General features: G+C 40.6%; 2 protein-coding genes across 2 annotated transcripts; one reads left to right on the forward strand and one right to left on the reverse strand.

Annotated features, from left to right (window-relative positions):
* Positions 1 to 698: 698 nt before the first annotated feature.
* Positions 699 to 17,177, forward strand: LOC139174502 (proline-rich transmembrane protein 1-like). The gene is made up of 2 exons (XM_070764923.1): positions 699 to 1,332; positions 15,543 to 17,177. Exons 1-2 carry the CDS (start codon positions 1,039 to 1,041, stop codon positions 15,693 to 15,695), a joined length of 447 nt encoding a protein of 148 aa, XP_070621024.1. The 5' UTR covers positions 699 to 1,038; the 3' UTR covers positions 15,696 to 17,177.
* LOC139174415 (proline rich transmembrane protein 1B-like) lies at positions 6,444 to 10,095 on the reverse strand. Its single transcript, XM_070764760.1, has 2 exons — positions 9,516 to 10,095; positions 6,444 to 8,672 (listed from the first exon to the last, which is right to left on the reverse strand). The coding sequence occupies exons 1-2, from the start codon at positions 9,819 to 9,821 to the stop codon at positions 8,481 to 8,483; spliced, it is 498 nt and encodes a 165-aa protein (XP_070620861.1). The 5' UTR covers positions 9,822 to 10,095; the 3' UTR covers positions 6,444 to 8,480.
* Positions 17,178 to 19,051: the final 1,874 nt, after the last annotated feature.

Here is a 19,051-nt window from a genome sequence, read left to right on the forward strand (position 1 = left end):
ACAATGTGGTAGTAAAAATTTTGGTAGCCCTTCATTGGGGCTATCCTATAGTTTTATTCTTGGAATGGCCCCACACTTTCCTGAGTCTAAGGAGAAGGGCGGCATTAAAAAAACAAAAAAAAAAACAAATGAACAAACAAACAAGTAAATAAATAAAGTAACTAAGTAAGTAAGTAAGTAAGTAAGTAAGTAAGTAAGAAAAAGAAAGAAAGAAAGTAAGTAAGTAAGTACGTAAGTAAGTAAGTAAGTAAGAAAGTAAGTAAGTAAGAAAGTACATAAGTAAGTAAGTAAGAAAGTAATTAAGTAAGTAAGTAATTAAGTAAGAAAGTACGTAAGTAAGTAAGAAAGTAAGTAAGTAAGTAAGAAACTACGTAAGTAAGTAAGTAAGTAAGTAAGTAAGAAAGTACGTAAGTAAGAAAGTAAGTAAGAAAGTAAGAAAGTAAGAAAGTAAGAAAGTAAGAAAGTAAGTAAGTAAGTAAGTAAGTAAGTAAGTAAGTAAGTAAGTAAGTAAGTAAGTAAGTAAGTAAATAAATAAATAAATAAAATTGGCATTTTCTTCCATCGCTCTGCCACTTTCCTTCCTGTTTGTTCTTCTTTGGAATCAAAAATTGGCCACCCTGAATCCTCCGGGATTGGGCAGCATCGAAGTCAAAAATACTAAATAAATAACAAGAGGGAGTAACAGTTAACTCAGAGCTGCCCAAGTTGCTGAGAAATGCGTTCCATCCCTCAAAACGTTTGACATTTGCCACTGTTTCAGGCTTGGCTTTTTTATTTCACCCACATCCTTCTTCAAGGGCAGAGGAACCCACTCTGCCAACCTGGCCTGAAGTCAGAGCAATAAATGATTCATTAAGAGGTGGAACGAAACGGCTAGGATTGCAAGCCGCTTATTTTCTCTTGCAAGGGAAGGTGAGCAACAGCAGAGTAGAGCCCTCGGAAAGAAAGGGCCGGTTTTAGAGAGAAAGAAGGCAAGAGCAGAAACAGCCTTCTCAGAACAGCCCGGGGGGGTGAAGAGCAAAAGCGACGACTCGCAAAATGAATGAAGCAAGTTATGAAAAGTCTGCAGACAACATGCTGAAAACCGAGAATCTACCACCCCCTTATTTTGATTCAGCGCAGACTCCCGTTCAACCACCTGCCGCCATAACCGTTCAGCCTCCGATGCCAGGCCACGTTTATTATGCCACAACTGTCCAAGACCCGAAGGAAGAACCAATTCTTCAACCTGCTCAATTCACCCGCGCACCTGACTACCTGGCCTACTCCATCTTCACTATGATCTGCTGTTGTCTACCCTTTGGGGTGGCTGCCTTAGTTTACGCTATACAGGTAAGTCGGGTCAAGGGGTACAGGCAGGGGTCGGTTACGGCCTGGCTGGGGGTGGACGCAGTGGGGTAGCGAAAATGCAGCTCCAATCCAGAGCACCCAATTTGCACGGAAAGATGTTAAAAGAAAATGCATAAGCCATGCCCACGGTGTGGTAGTCAAAATTTTGGTAGCCCTTCACTGGGTACAGGGGGTTAGTGGTGTTGGAGCTGCTCAGATTCCATCAAAACAAAAGGATCCTTATTTATTTATCTATTTATCTATTTATCTATTTATCTATTTATCTATTTATCTATTTATCTATTTATCTATTTATCTATTTATCTATTTATCTATTTATCTATTTATCTATTTATCTATTTATCTATTTATCTATTTATCTATTTATCTATTTATCTATCTATCTATCTATCTATCTATCTATTTATCTATTTATCTATTTATCTATTTATCTATTTATCTATTTATCTATTTATCTATTTATTTATCTATTTATCTATTTATCTATTTATCCATTCATTCATTCATTCATTCATTCAATTATTATTATTATTATTATTATTATTATTATTATTATTATTATTATTTATTAGATTTGTATGCCGCCCCTCTCCGCAGACTCGGGGCGGCTCACAACAGTGATAAAAACAATATATAATGACAAATCTAATAATTAGAATCTAAAATAACAATTGTACATTTAAAAATCTAAAAGCAAGGAACCCCAATATAAAAAAACATACATATAGTCATATCATTAAATTGGCTGATAGTTTTTGGTTAGTTCTGACAAGGTCCAATGCCAATGTACAATTAATCAGCATTTATTCATTCATTTATTTATTTAGATTTGTGTGCCGCCCCTCTCCGCAGACTCGGGGCTCTTTAAAGATGCTAACTGGCTCTCTAAGGCAGTGATTTTCAACCTTTTTTGAGCCGCGGCACATTTTTTACACTTACGAAACCCTGGGGCACATGGGGGGGGGAGTGGGGCGGCTAAAAAAAGTTTGGACAAAAAAATTCTCTCTCTCTCTCTTCCTCCCCTTCACTCTATTTCTTTCTCCCTCCCTCTTTCTCTCCCTTCCTTCCTCTTCCTTTCTCTCTCTCTCCATCCTTCTTTGTTTCTCTTCCTTCCTCTCTTTTTTGCTCTTTTTCTCCCTCCCTACCTCCCTCTATGTCTTTCTCTCTCTCTCCTTCCTTCCCTCCCTCTCTCTCTCTTGCTCTCTCTCTCTCTCTTTCTCTCTCTCTTTCTTTCTCTTGTTTTCTCTCTCTCTTGTTCTCTTTCTCTCTCTCTCTCGCTCTTTCTCTCTCTTGCTTTCTTCTTCTCTCTCTCTTGCTTTCTCTCTCTCTTGCTTTCTTTCTCTCTGAGCTTCGCGGCACACCTGACCATGTCTCGCGGCACACTACTGTGCCACGGCACACTGGTTGAAAAACACTGCTCTAAGGGGTGGCAGAAAAAACAACAACCCATAACGGCAACACACGAAGCCGTTTCCTGCTTCTTTTAAAAAGCATAAAACTTATCACAAAAGACTTAATGAATTCAATCTGTGTAGTCTGGAGGACAGAAGGGAAAGGGGGGGGGCATGATCGAAACATTTAAATATGTTAAAGGGTTCAATAAGGTTCAGGAGGGAAGTGTTTTTAACAGGAAAGCGAACACAAGAACAAGGAGGTCCAATCTGAGGTTAGTTGGGGGATAGATCAAAAGCAACGTGAGTAAATATTATTTTACTGAAACAGTAGTAGATGTTTGGAACAAACTATCAGCAGACGTGGTTGGGAGTGTGTTATGATGATAGCAGTGGGTATGATAGCAGTGTTCCAATATATCAGGGGTTGCCACAAAGAAGAGGGAGTCAACGTATTCTTCAGAACACCTGAAGGTAGAACAAGAAGCAATGGCTGGAAACTAAAGAAGGAAAGAAGTAACTTAGAACTAAGGAGAAATTTCCTGACAGTTAGAACAATGAATCTGTAGAACAGCTTGCCCCCAGAAATTGTGAATACTCCAACACTAGAGGTTTTTAAGAAGATGTTGGATAACCATCTGTCTGAAGTAGTATAGGGTTTCCTGCCTAAACAGGGGGTTGGATTAGAAGACCTCCAATGTCCCCTCCAACTCTGTTGTTGTTGCTGTGGCTGTGGCTGTGGCTGCTGCTGCTGCTATTATTGTTGTTATTGTTATTGTTGTTGTTGTTGTTGTTGTTGTTATTTTTATTATTATTATTATTATTATTATTATTATTATTATTATTATTATTATTAAAGTTGGTCTCATAGTTAAGGCACCAGAGTAGAAAATGGAAGAGCGACAGTGAGTATTAACCATTAAGCAAGGGGGCACCACAAACTTGAGAAATAAATAAATAAAACTAAGATAAATAAAACTAAGAGCCGGGGCACCAAGATTTGTCAGTGCTTTAGGGCACCAGTGAGCCTTAATCCATCACTGGAGACCGTGAGTCCTAGCCCGCCCTAGGAATTATTTTATTTTATTTTATTTTATTTTATTTTATTTTATTTTATTTTATTTTATTTTATTTTATTTTATTTTATTTTACTTTACTTTACTTTACTTTACTTTACTTTACTTTACTTTACTTTACTTTACTTTACTTTACTTTACTTTACTTTACTTATTTTATTTTATTTTATTATTCTATTTTATTTTATTTTATTTTATTATTTTATTTTATTTTATTTTATTTTACTTTTTACTTTACTTTTTACTTTACTTTACTTTACTTTACTTTACTTTACTTTACTTCTTTACTTTACTTTACTTTACTTTAATTTACTTATTTTATTTTATTTTATTTTATTATTTTATTTTATTTTATTTTATTTTATTTTACTTTACTTTTTACTTTACTTTTTACTTTACTTTACTTTACTTTACTTTATTTTATTATTTTATTTTATTTTATTTTATTTTATTTTACTTTTTGTTTACTTTACATTACTTTACTTTACTTTACTTTACTTTACTTTATTTTATTTTATTATTTTATTTTATTATTTTACTTTATTTTTTTATTGGATTTGTATGCCGCCCTTCTCCAGGAATGAAACCTGGCTGGATTTGGGCTACTCATTCCCCCACAGCCCAATCGTTCTCATAGAAGGTTGCTGTGGGAATAATTGAAGGTGGGAGGAGTATAAAGTATTGAGTAGCATTGAGTTATTAATTAAAAATAATGACAAAGATGGGGTGAAAATAAACAAAATTTGCATAGTGTCTCAGAAGAATGCGGATTTGAATGTCGCCAAACACCAGTTTTATATTTTATTAATAATATATTTATTTACTTTATTTATTTAATTAGATTTATAGGCCTTCCTTCTCCAAACAGACTCACGGCAGGGCACAACCCCCCAAAAACTACAATGAATAAAAATACAGTTTCCTAATGTAAACATTCATACATCATTCGTTCATAGAGTTGTGGCCTAATAAAAATTGTTTTGCAAAACACCTCTTGAGTTTTCTGAAGTCCACCAGTTTCTGCATATAGGAGAAACAGGAAGAAAAGTTTGGGATGAATTCTGAAGCAAGCCAGTTTTACCATCCTCACAAGTGACTCTTCAAGCACCTTTGTTTTCACAAGTTGCTCTTTGATCCCAAGATCAAGATTTGCCCTGTTCTTGGAAGTTTTATCTCTACTCCCTTCCCAGATATTCGAAAGTCTTATAAGATTACGCAATCTCATAAGATTACGCAATCTCCTCCATGTTTTATATGAATAGCTCCAGTCCTGCTAATGCTTTTATAGAAGCTAAACTGACCTTTGGTTCCTTCTGCATATTTTGGCCTTAGATCCTGGGAAAGGGGATTTATTCCCAGAGGTAGCCTTAGATTTTGAGAAAGTATTTATTTATGAAATCTAAATAGCCACTCAGCCCACCAAAGGTGACTCTGGGTGGCACACCACAATGAGATAAAACTATATAAAAAATATAGACGTAAGACATCCATATTAATAAATATCAGAAAAAAACAAAGATACAAACCCTAGAGCAGTGATGGCGAACCTATGGCATGGGTGCCACCGATGGCACATGGAGCCATATTTAGGGGTATTTAGGATTTAGGGGTAGTTATTTCTGACAGTCTCAAAATGGGTGAGCAGTGTGGTCGGGCAGTAGGAAAAGCAAGTAGGATGCTTGGCTGCATAGCTAGAGGTATAACAAGCAGGAAGAGGGAGATTGTGATCCCCTTATATAGAGCGCTGGTGAGGCCACGTTTGGAATACTGTGTCCAGTTCTGGAAGACCTCACCTACAAAAAGATATTGACAAAATTGAACGGGTCCAAAGACAGGCTAAAAGAATGGTGGAAGGTCTGAAGCATAAAACGTATCAGGAAAGACTTCATGAACTCAATCTGTATAGTCTGGAGGACAGAAGGAAAAGGGGGGACATGATCGAAACATTTAAATATGTTAAAGGGTTAAATAAGGTTCGGGGGGGAAGTGTTTTTAATAGGAAATTGAACACAAGAACAAGGGGACACAATCTGAGGTTAATTGGGGGAAAGATCAAAAGCAACGTGAGAAAATATTATTTTACTGAAAGAGTAGTAGATCCATGGAACAAACGTCCAGCAGACGTGGTTGGTAAATCCACAGTAACTGAATTTAAACATGCCTGGGATAAACATATATCCATTGTAAGATAAAATACAGGAAATAGTATAAGGGCAGACTAGATGGACCATGAAGTCTTTTTCTGCCGTCAGTCTTCTATGTTTCTATGTTTCATATCTGACAGCATGCGAGCCGTTGCCCTATTTAAGCTCCACCACGCAGATGATTATTCAATTCGTATTTGGAGTTCAGATACTTTTTCCTAAAGTGTAGGACAGAGCATTTGCTAGTTGAGATTTGGAGTTTAATTTGTGTGTATTGTTTAATGGACTTCTAAATTGGCCGTGCCCACCCAGTCACATGCCCACCCAACCGGTCCAGCCCCCCCAACAGTCTGAAGGACCATAAATTGGCTCCCTGTTAAAAAAAATTGAGGTCTCCTCTCCTATAGGGTCATGCTAGGTGTGAACCCAATAGATATTTTCAACTGGTAAAGGAAGAATTGCAGCAATAGCACATAACCCAATGAAAAGCTAATTGATTGGCATTTATTTCACATCAGTTTATATTATAAATTTACATAAGCTTAAACAAAAAAAAAATCTTCATAGCATTACAATTCATACATTTAATAAAGTCCTACTTTGTATTAAATCACTGCAGTACAGACAGAATAGTATTATACAATTACAGAAGGGCAGATGCTAATTGGAAAATATGCAATAATTTCAAACAATTAGAGCAATATGACAATAAAATCAATGATACAGAAAGGTGAGGCAGAGATATTCCTATAATCACATTAAATTTTACAATTTGGCATTAAATGTGCATAGGATACAGAACGAGCTACATGAAGCGCTAAGATACCAGATTGTTTACTTTTGATTTATGACAACACTGGGTTTTATATGTAATGAGAATGTCTTTTGTAAAATTGTGCCAGAGAAAATATGAAGAATATCCATATGGTAGCTTTCCAACAAATTGGGATTTCAGGTCTTATGTCTAGTGTATCACATTTATTTCATATGAATGAGATTTAGAACTCAGTAAGTGTATTTCAATGCAAATGGTGTTCACCCCTAAGTGTGCGAAAGTTTCACATGTGGTCTCAAAACTGATACATTTACCTTTTCCCAAGCTATTATTTCAATCAGAGGATCAATAAGAATCAGAATTCAATAACTGCTGGGATCCCTTCTATCGCTGGTTAGAAAAAAAAAGAACAACTCGCCCAATAAATGTTAAGAACTTTATATATTTAAATAGATACATATCTGGTGTCAAATCTTTCCTTTTCTTCTAAATGGATGTATGAGACATCGATATATGTTAAAATTAGACTGGCTTACTTAAAATCTCCTTATTTTGATTTATTCAACACTTTCTCTTATTTATTTATAATCTGAAATATTAGGTATAAGGGAATGAGCTACTGAGAATACTTCTAGTTCATAATTCCAGTACAGATCTACCGTACACCCACCCGCCCGCCTGCCTTTCCCTTTCTTTTCTTCTCCTCTTCTTTCTTTTTCTCTCTCTTTCTTTCTGTTTATCTGCTTGTTTGTTTGTCTGTTTCTGTTTGCTGTTAAATGCATACTGTCTAGACCATAATTTGACATATAATCTTTGTTTTTAATCTTCCAATTACCCAATTCTCTTATTTTTTTTTCTCCTTGTATCTCGACATGTCTACACTGTTATTTGTAATTAAATGTATTTATTGTATTTATCCTTGTTAAAAAAAACTTTATATATACAGTGATACCTCATCTTACAAACGCCTCGTCATACAAACTTTTCAAGATACAAACCCGGGGTTTAAGATTTTTTTGCCTCTTCTTACAAACTATTTTCACCTTACAAACCCACCGCCGCTGCTGGGATGCCCTGCCTCTGGACTTCCGTTGCCAGCAAAGTGCCCGTTTTTGTGCTGCTGGGATTCCTGAGGCTCCCCTCCATGGGAAACCCAACCTCCGGACTTCTGTTGCCAGCGAAGCGCTTGTTTTTGCAATGCTGGAATTCCCCTGCTGGCATTCCCTTGCAGCATCGCAAAAACACAGAAGTCCGGAGGTGGGGTTTCCCATGGAGGGGAACCTCAGGGGAATCCCAGCAGCGCAAAAACGGGCGCTTCAGCTGGCAAAAGGGGTGAATTTTGGGCTTGCACGCATTAATTGCTTTTCCATTGATTCCTATGGGAAACATTGTTTCGTCTTACAAACTTTTCACCTTAAGAACCTCGTCCCGCAGCCAATTAAGTTTGTAAGACAAGGTATCACTGTATATAAAAAAAGAATCAGAATTCTCAATTAATAGGGTTTCAGACTGTCCGATGTTGTTTTCAGGGTATTGTGGGGTAGTTCTTAGGTGGGGCCAGCAAAGCATGTGTGAACTAGTGGGAAGTCTGAAGGAATGGCCTACGGATAGATTCTGCCCCAAGCATTTGATCCGATTTACATGAATTCGAAGACTGTGGTTTCATTTGGGGTACCGGTAGTTTGATTTTTGACTTCTCTTCCGTGTATTAAGAACAGAAGTCATGTAAGATAATATCGTGTCTTCAGGGATTCCAATTCCCATAGCCTGTCTCATGAAGTTGTTTTTGTAATACGACTCTGGAAACAATGAGCAAAACGGTGCCCACAACGATCGATGTAATTCCCAATCCAAGAGCCGTGTGATCCAAAGTGAGTGCCAGTCTGGAATATTTCTTAGCAGTCACGTGGTCTCCCCGTTGATTGGCCCCTTGAGTCTGAGAGTTGGGAGAGGAAAGAGATTAAAAAAAAGAAAGATTATCGATACCCATATAATTCCAGGCATGTGGGAGAGGAGACAAATCTCGAAACATGCAGGAGAGCAGGGTTTTTAAAAATAAAGATGGCGAGTGTGAAAGCAGAAAAGAGGAAACGAAGAACAAGAAGAGAAGAGAAGAGGAAATAATGGTTGGAAACTAAACCACGAGAGAAGCAACGTGGAGTTAAGGAGAAAACTCCAAACAGGGAGGAAAATTTGGAACATTTTGCCTTCGGAAATGGCGAGAGCTCCATCCCTGGAGGTTTTTAAGAAGAGACTGGACAGACACTTGTCTGAGATGAGATAGCTTCTGTCTTAATGAGATAGGATTAGAACAGTGTTTCCCAACCTTGGCAACTTGAAGATATCTGGACTTCAACTCCCAGAATTCCCCAGCCAGCATTCGCTGGCTGGGGAATTCTGGGAGTTGAAGTCCAATTACCTTCAAGTTGCCAAGGTTGGGAAACACTGGACTGGAAGACCTCCAAGGTCTCTTCAAAGTCTACAAAGGAAGAAAAAGATGAAGAGGAATGCACTCTAAACACTCCATTCTCCCCCCTTTTTTTCTTGCTATTTCCTGTTTACTTCCTTTTCTTCTACAGTGCGGTCCCTGCTTTACAGTTCATTGCAACGAGTGTTGGCTGTTTCCTCTTACCGAGATTAATATCAGTATTAATTAGTATGGGCCACATTCATATCTAAGCAAAGGTAGTCATGGCTCTCTGCCTTTCTCTCTCCCTCTCCTTCTCTCCCTCCCTCCCTCCCTATCCCTGCCTCCCCTCCCTCCCTCATTGAAACTCACCATTATAGAGAAAATCAAAGCAGCAATGCCCAAGGGGAGGCAACAGCAAAGGAGGGTGAAGATGGAGTAGCCCAAATAATCCGGTTCACTGGGAGATTGGACACTTGCGATGTAGATGGCCGGTTGAGGCTGTACATGTACGGCACCAGGAGGTCCAGCATAAGGTGGATACGGGTATGGCATAGGGGGAGATGCCCCATACATTGGAGGTGGTGGGTTAAAAGTTGATGTCATTGGATCATGCTGTTGTACAGGTTGATAGGATGCGTTCATTGGAGATGTCTTCTCGTTTGGTGGATGGCTCATCTTACAGCCTGGTCTCCTCTCCTCTCCTTCCCTCCCTTTGAAGTTATGAAATGTCTCTGCTAGTTTCTCAGCAAATTCTTCTTTGTTTCAGAGGCCCACACAAGTTCTGCTGTTCTTTTTTCTTTTGCACTTTCAATTCACACTTTTCTTGCTTTGCTAGCAAACTTCTCTCATGGAGAGGAAAAAATTTTCATCTGGAGATTTGCTTCAAAGAAATGGTTACTTTAGGGGTAGAATTCCCCTCCCCTCGGAAATGACTGGTCCTTATTGTAATAGGATGAGATTTGCGGAAATGTGGCAATAAATAAACGGGGATGTATCTTGACTGGGAGGGGCCACAGTGACAAATAACGGTTATTTCCTAGCAGCCGATGATGTAAATTCAGTTACTTGATTTTTTCCCCCTCCCCAGTAAGAGTAAGTAAGAAAAGCTCCTCCTACCAAAGAGGCCTATAACTTCATAACTGAAACCAGGGACAGGGCCTGGACACCCCCTCCATCTATTTCTGGCTTCAGTGTTTCCCTACACCATCTTACTGACTGCTAAATCTTTTCCACACTGGCTGGATTTATTGCCTCCCACTAAGTGGGAAAAAGTAAAACAGCCCTGTCACCAAACACATAAGGATGTCATTCCCTCTAAGCAATTGTCTTACAAGGGAGTCCAACCTATAAATAACAGGGTGTCCCTGAATTATGATCACAACTGAGTCCAAAATTTCTGTTGTTATGTGAGACATTAGAAACATAGAAGACTGACGGCAGAAAAAGACCTCATGGTCCATCTAGTCTGCCCTTATACTATTTCCTGTATTTTATCTTAGGATGGATCTATGTTTATCCCAGGCATGTTTAAATTCAGTTACTGTGAATTTACCAACTACGTCTGCTGGGAGTTTGTTCCAAGGATCTACTACTCTTTCAGTGAAATAATATTTCCTCACGTTGCTTTTGATCTTTCCCCCAACTAACTTCAGATTGTGTCCCCTTGTTCTTGTGTTCACTTTCCTATTAAAAACACTTCCCTCCTGAACCTTATTTAACCCTTTGACATATTTAAATGTTTCGATCATGTCCCCCCTTTTCCTTCTGTCCTCCAGACTAAACAGATTGAGTTCATTAAGTCTTTCCTGATACGTTTTATGCTTAAGACCTTCCACCATTCTTGTAGCCCGTCTTTGAACCCGTTCAATTTTGTCAATATCTTTTTGTAAGTGAGGTCTCCAGAACTGAACAGAGTATTCCATATGTAGTCTCACCAGCGCTCTATATAAGGGGATCACAATCTCCCTCTTCCTGCTTGTTATACCTCTAGCTATGCAGCCAAGCATCCTACTTGCTTTTCCTACTGCCCGACCACACTGCTCACCCATTTTGAGACTGTCAGAAATCACGACCCCTAAATCCTTCTCTTTTAAAGTTTTTGATAACACAGAACTGCCAATGCAATACTCAGATTGAGGATTCCTTTTCCCCAAGTGCATTATTTTACATTTGGAAACATTAAACTGCAGTTTCCATTGCTTTGACCATTTATCTAGTCCATTCTACTTAGTAACCTAGTTACTTAGTTAAGTGGATTCCCCTTTTGCTTATCAGAATGTCCGGAACCGCCTGCTACCACACGAATCCCAGCAACCGATAAGGTCCCACGGAGTTGCCTTCTCCGGGTCCCGTCGACCAAACAATGTCGTTTGGCGGGCCCCAGGGGAAGAGCCTTCTCTGTGGCAGCCCCGGCCCTCTGGAATCAACTCCCCCCAGAGATTAGAACTGCCGCCACACTCCTTGTCTTTCGTAAATTACTCAAGACCCATCTATACCGCCAGGCATGTGGGAGTTGAGACACCTTTCCCCCAGGTTTTTTTATATTTATGTTTGGGTATGTATATTTTGTTTGCTTTTTTAAATATGATAGGGTTTTATGTGCTTTTTAATATTAGATTTGTTTTCGCTGGAATATTGTTTTTATTATTGTTGTGAGCCGCCCCGAGTCTTCGGAGAGGGGCGGCATACAAATCTAATAAATTGAATTGAATTGTTTGTTTGTTTGTTATTTCGATTTATAAACCGCCCAACTCCTTACGGTTGCAAAAGGGACCTGTCAACGGTTGTAAGCGCGAACTAGTTGCTAAGCAGCTGAATTTTGATCATGGAGATGCTGTAAAGGTCATGACCGAAAAACTATCATAAGTCACATTTTTCAGTGCCTTTGCTGTTGTAAAGCAGGCTGTCCTAGGACCAAACCCATCGTTCGGTCTTGTTTTGCAGTGGTCGTTAAGCAAACCCATTGTTCACCATGGGTCAACTAGAAGCAAACATCGGCTTCTGACAAAAAGAAACTTAGTAAATCAGGATCATGTGACCACAAGACCCTGCAAACAGCTGTAAATGTGGGCTGATCGTTGAGGGCCCAAAATTCAATCATGTGACCGGAGGGGGAACAGGGGAGGTTGGACAATTGGAATCTGAATCCCGCTGTACTCAGTTTCCTGGATCCTGAAGAATGTGGATACTTTACCTGGGAAACAGCAACACCTTTGGCAAAGTTCTTCATACGAGGGTTGCCCAGAATGTAAAGCACCACAGAATGTAATTGCCCCTGAGATTGCGGGTTGTGAGTCACTCCTTGTGAAGTTGGATTCAGGGGTTCAGGTGGGCTTTTTACTCACGTACCTGCCTCCCAGCTGCGTGTCAACAGCCCTGCCTGTGCTGCTCGAGGAGGTGGCTGGGTTGGCGGTGGAGTTCCCCAGACTTATTGTCCTGGGGGACTTCAATCTGCCGTCACTCGGCGGTTCCTCTGGACTGTCACAGGAGTTCATGGCCACCATGACAGCCATGGACCTGACCCAAGTAGTTCAGGGTCCGACTCACGAGGGTGGACACACACCTGATATGATATTCCTCTCGGAGCAATTGAAGTCTGAGACTAAGGGGCTTAGAAGCATTGCCTTTGTCATGGTCAGACCATTTTCTACTGCGGCTTGATTTCCTGGCTCCAATCCTTCCCCGCAGGGAGGCGGAATCGATTAGGTTGTTCTGCCCCAGACGCCTGATGGATCCAGAAGGTTTTCAGAAGGCGTTTGGGGTTATTCCAGATACACTCGTCCGCAGCTCGGCGGAGTCTCTGGCTGAGGCCTGGAACAAGGCTGCAGCAGAGGCTCTCGACTGAATTGCGCCTTTGCAACCTCTCTGTGGCACTAGACCCCGTAGAGCTCCATGGTTCAACGAGGAGCTCCGGGAGTTGAAACGCCAGAAGAGACGCCTAGAGAAGCAATGGAGGAAGAGTAAGTCTGAATCCGACCGAACACTTGTAAGAGCTTTTATTAAGACCTACAAAGTGGCGCTCAAGGTGGCAAGATGCGCGTACCATGCCGCCTTTATTGCATCAACGGAATCCCGCCCGGCCGCTCTGTTTAGGGTGACCCACTCCCTTCTAAATCGGGGGGAGTTGGGGAGCCCTTACAGGGTAGTGCCGAGGAATTTAATTCATTTTTCGCTGATTCAAAATACACAGGTTTCTTTCACCTTCTGATAACCATTTTCTTAGATCTTCATTCTTTAAGTCTGTGTTATATAGTTTATCGAATGCTGCCACCATTTCTCTTTTTTGTCATCTAGAGGTTTTACATACTTATGCATGGCCGGCGGCTTTAACTGCTGGCCAAAATTGCCCCCGGACCCAGGGACGCTGGTGTAAGCTCTGCGGAGCTCCGAACTTCGGGTTTCCGGCGAAACCAGAAGTTTGGCTTTTGGCAGCATGCCAACCTGGCACGCTGCATGTCAGGCTCAGGGGGGGAGGTCCTGGATCGAACAGGATCTCCTCCTTGCCTGGCAGCATCTCCGAAGCGAACACCCGCCCGCCCTCCACAGCTTCCCCTTTAGAGGCGGCTGTTTTTTTGCCTATTCCACACTGATGGTATGGATGGACTGGTTAGGGGGTGCAGCACCATGTAGATATTTGATTAATTTGGCTTCCCTCTGGTCACTGGGGTTTGGCAGGTTAGGGGCGGAAATGGGCAGTAGGAGCAACTGCGCATGCTCCTTTGGGGCATCTTTTAAAAGAAAGATTGACCGCCTCTTTCCATGAACTATAGGTTGGTACAACTTCAGGGATTGGAGAGAGGATGCCCATGGGACTCACCGGATCCAATTGCCCTCAGGGATTGGAGGGTGAGCTCCTCCCACACGCTGAAGGGCGTGGCTCGGATCCAGGTGAAGGTGGCTACCTTCACCTGGTTCAGCAAGGAGTTATTATTATTATTATTATTATTATTATTATTATTATTATTATTAATTAGATTTGTATGCCGCCCCTCTCCGTAGACTCGGGGCGGCTCACAACAATAACAAAGACAATGTAAGAACAAATCTATTAATTTAAAAAACACTAAAAACACCATTATTAAAAGCAAACATACACACAAACATACCATGTATAAACTGTATAGGCCCGGGGGAGATGTCTCAGTTCCCCCATGCCTGACGGCAGAGATGGGTCTTAAGAACTTTACGAAAGGCAAGGAGGGTGGGGGCAGTTCTGATCTCCGGAGGGAGCTGGTTCCAGAGGGTCGGGGCCACCACAGAGAAGGCTCTTCTCCTGGGTCCTGCCAAACGACATTGTTTAGTCGACGGGACCCGGAGAAGGCCAACTTTGTGGGACCTAACCGGTCACTGGGATTCGTGCCCAATAAGTAGCCCAGGAAGGTTTTGACAGGAATTTCCGCCCCGTTAGTTTTTGGCCTCTGCAGGTCCTTTGTTTACAGTTGAATTTGAATCATTTGAATATTTAAATTTACGTATTTAAAGTTACGTTATTTAAATTTATGCTAATTTAATAAAGTGACCCTATATTTAACCCATACACTGTCTCAGAGTCTTTACTCCGCTTCCGGGGCAAATTTCTAATTCCTTTAAATTGCTTTCAGAATACTGATAGACTTAACCATTTTTCTTTTGAAAAGGAACTTTGACTTCTGGTTATGCAGATATAGAGGGGAAACAAGTTATTGGTCGGTCGTGAGCATTTTCATGCAGAATTAAGAGTCAACTATGTTCAGGCAATGGAAAAAACAGAGGCCATTATTAAAGGGTTCTCTGTGGGCAGGAAACGTTTATTTTCCTTTTACACTCAGCTCGTTTTTCTGGGTTTGCATCCTACACTGGAGAAGGCCAAGTTCACACAACCATTTGGCGGGACCCAGGAGAAGAGCCTTCTCTGTGGCGGCCCCGACCCTCTGGAACCAGCTCCCCCCAGATATCAGAGTTGCCCCCACCCTCCTTGCCTTTTGCAAGCTCCTTAAAACCCACCTCTGTCGTCAGGCATGGGGGAATTGAAAGTTTTTCCCTTCCCCCCTAGGCTTATAGAATTTATACATGGTATGCTTGTTTGTATGATTGGTCTCTTAAATTGGGGTTTTTAGATTATTTTTTAATATTAGATTTGTTACATTGTTTTCTTTACTGTTATTAGCCGCCCCGAGTCTTCGGAGAGGGACGGCATACAAATCTAATAGATAGATAGATAGATAGATAGATAGATAGATAGATAGATAGATAGATAGATAGATAGATAGATAGATAAACCTTTTAAGCCTCACTTAAAAAAAATATGCAACAAAATTTCATATTAAAATTTTATAATTTTATTATTACATTATAATTTTATAATGCAATTTTATAATGCGTTGCAACTCTTGCATAATCTTTTCTTTCTTTCTTCAGACCCGAGAAGCTAACCACGAACGGAACAAAAACTCTGCACAACGTAACTCCAGAATGGCACGGATTTGGGCCCATTCAGCACTCGGTGTGGGCATCACCATCATCGTCTTATACATCACCTATATTTTGGTCACTTGGAAAATCCTCAAATGAACCTCTCTCAGTTTCTAAATGACCCAAAGAGAAAATGATTACTTCTTTCTTTAGCAATTTGTTTCCTCTATAGCCTTCTATTATTTGGGGGGAGGGAGTCCTTGGTTCCCATTTTAATCTTTTTTTAAAAGTTCCAAATCTTCTCAGCAGCAGAGTAACGGACCAGCTCAACTTATGCTCTCCAACTCGTCTCTCCGGCACTTTTCTTAAGTTTCTTTCCAGCCGACAAATTATATGACAAATTACATGGCATCGGGCCAGAATATCTCCGGGACCGTCTTCTGCCGCACGAATCCCAGCGACCAGTCAGGTCTCACAGAGTGGGCCTTCTCCAGGTCCCATCAACTAAACAATGTAATTTGGCGGGACCCAGGGGAAGAGCCTTCTCTGCGGTGGCCCCGACCCTTTGGAACCAACTCCCCCCAGATATCAGAGTTGCCCCCACCCTCCTTGCCTTTCGTAAGCTCCTTAAAACCCACCTCTGTCGTCAGGCCTGGGGGAATTAAGACTTTCCCTTCCCCCTAGGCTTATAAAATTTATGCATGGTATGTCTGTATGTATGACTGGTTTCTTAAATTAGGGTTTTTAAATTAACTTAAATATTAGATTTGTTCATATTGTCTTATTATTGTTGTTAGCCGCCCCGAGTCTACAGAGAGGGGCGGCATACAAATCTGATAAATAAATAATAAATGAAAAAATTAACTGCCTTGGATACAGCCCTGGGTGGGGCTGAGAGGCAAAAGGAAGCATTAAGCTCCTCCCATATTTGGGTATGCCAGGGCGATTCGGCAGAAAAAACATATATATGTGTGTCCTGTCTCATGTACCCCTGTGGCCGGTTAGGTCCCACAGAGTCGGCCTTCTCCACGTCCTGTCGGCCAAACAATGTCAGCTGGCGAGGCCTAGGGGAAGAGCCTTTTCTATGGTGGCCCCAGCCCTGTGGAATGAACTCCCTCCGGAGATACATACCACCCCCTCCCTCATTGTCTTTTGTAAAGCTCTGAAGACCCATCTCTGCCGGCGCGATGGTGGCCATGAGTGATGAGATTGTCATCAGCCGATGTTAGAAATGATTGAATTGGATGAAGGTGGATGACAGTACATGGGGGTCTTCTAGAATTTTTAGTAATATTGTATAATTCTTTTAAAAAATAATTAGATTTCTTTACATATATTGTTTGCATTTATACTGTTGTACACCGCCCTGAGTTGCCTCGAGAAGGGTGGCATAGAAATCTAATTGATTAATTTTATTAATTAAAATTTTATTACATTTATATATTGTTCCTAGTTTTGGCTTTAACCCTCTGCTGATTGCTAGAATCACTGCCATGAGATGGGCTACTGTATATAAATTGATTGAATAAGCAGAATTTTGCGGTCTTCCCCTTCTGCGGTTTTTTGGGACTTAGTGCAGATCTCGTATATTTTACATACTTTGCATATTTCTAATAAATACATATGTTTTCTATACAATAATAACTTCTCCGGTTCATTCACTTCTTTTTTATTATTTTTTTTAAAGAAATTATTAATTCATTTTATTAAAACAAAACAAAACACCAACAAACATAAAACAAAACAACAAACATACAACAAATATAGGAGCTACTATCGCTCCGCTCTTGTCTGAAGTTTCCGGAGAAAAATCTTTGCAAATCTTATCATGCATAGAAACATGAGCTAATATTTCATACTATTTACAAATTTATAGCTATTTACTTATTTGTAATGTATTTAGTTGTTCAATTATTCCTTAATCTTCTGTTCAACCAATCGTAGACCTTCTCCCAGACTTTATAGTACAGTAATCCGTCGCTAGTTCGCGGTTCATCTTTTGCGGATTCGCTTCTTCATGAGTTTTCAAAGGGGGCTTAAGTCCATTAAATTCATCGGGAATTTAAAATCCATTAACAATTCATAAAATTCTTCTACAGTACTACTGTACTCTATTAAAGAAACTGGTAGGATATAACATGTAGTTCCCGCTGAGAAATATTATAGAATGACTGTTTAATGCCGAGTGGGTTTTAAAAGTCCAAATACTCATTAAATACATAAAAAAAAATCTTTCCTCTACTTCAAGTGTTGTGGTTAGCTCTGGCCCAGCTCCTGCCCCAAGGACTGTGGATGTGGGGGAGACATCCACGTGCTGCAGGCCTGTTTTGCCCCTGGTGGAATCAGCTGATGAAGGCTCCTCTGACCAAGGAGACATGAGTGACAGGGAGGAGGACAGTGTGGCAGACAGCTCAGAAGGAGAAGGAGATCAATTATCTAACTCAGAACAAGAGTTAATGATACAGCCACGCATGCGGAGAGCGATGCATAGGCAACAACAACTGAGAGATTATTATCAAAGAAAATGAGGCCACCTGTGGTTGGGTGGGGCTGTGGTAATTAGTGAGGCTGCTATAAATAGCAGCGTGTGGGTTTGGCCATTGTGGAGGATTATCTGATCGTTGTGTTTCATGCCTGCTTTGCTGACTTCGATCTTTGTGTGCTGATTTTTCCCCGCTTTGAAACTCAACCAGAGCAAAGTGTGCTTCACTTTGTGAAAGAAGAAGGACTGTGAATTGCCTCACAGCTGCAAGCTAAGTATCACAGAACTGATAAGGGACTTGTACAAATTACCAATTTGTTTGGAGACGAGGGCTCTTTGCTATACCAAAAGAGTGCTTCGTTTATTTGCATTTTCGGTATAAAGAACATTGTTTTGAATTTTCAAACGTGTGTGTGTGGGAAATTGTATCTGTGCATTTTTGGGAGGATTCTACCAGAGAGCTCGACAGAACATCAAGGAAATTCGTTTTTCACGGGTGGCCTTGGAACTCATCCCCTGTGAAAAATGAGGGATTACATTATTCTGTTACTTCTTGTCCCTTCAACAGTTCATTCACCTCTATAAGAGGTGGGATTCAACAGCTTGTGACAACTTCTGGAGAACCAGTAGTGGAAATTTTGAGCAGTTCAGAGAACTGGTAGTGGAAATTTGGGGTAGTTTGGAGAACCAGTAAATACCATTTCCAACTGGTCCCGCCCTCATCTATTCTCTGCCTCTCGAGTCCTAGCTGATTAGGAAGAAATGGGGATTTTGCAGTAACCTTCCCCTGGAATGGATAGGAAATGGGGATTTTACAGTATCCTTCCCCTGCCATGCACAACAATCCATGCACAACAATCTATGCACACCCACCAAGCCATGTCCACAGAACCGGTAGTTCAAAAATGGAATCTCACCACTGACCTCTATGTTCCTCAAATAAAGATCATTCATTTTTATTGGCACTTTTTGTTCCGTGCGTACCTGTTGTGGTTAGCTCTGGCCCAGCTCCTGTCCCAAAGAATGTGCAGGT

Source organism: Erythrolamprus reginae, chromosome 11, assembly GCF_031021105.1.
Source record: "Erythrolamprus reginae isolate rEryReg1 chromosome 11, rEryReg1.hap1, whole genome shotgun sequence".
In the NCBI taxonomy this organism is placed as follows: domain Eukaryota; kingdom Metazoa; phylum Chordata; class Lepidosauria; order Squamata; family Dipsadidae; genus Erythrolamprus; species Erythrolamprus reginae.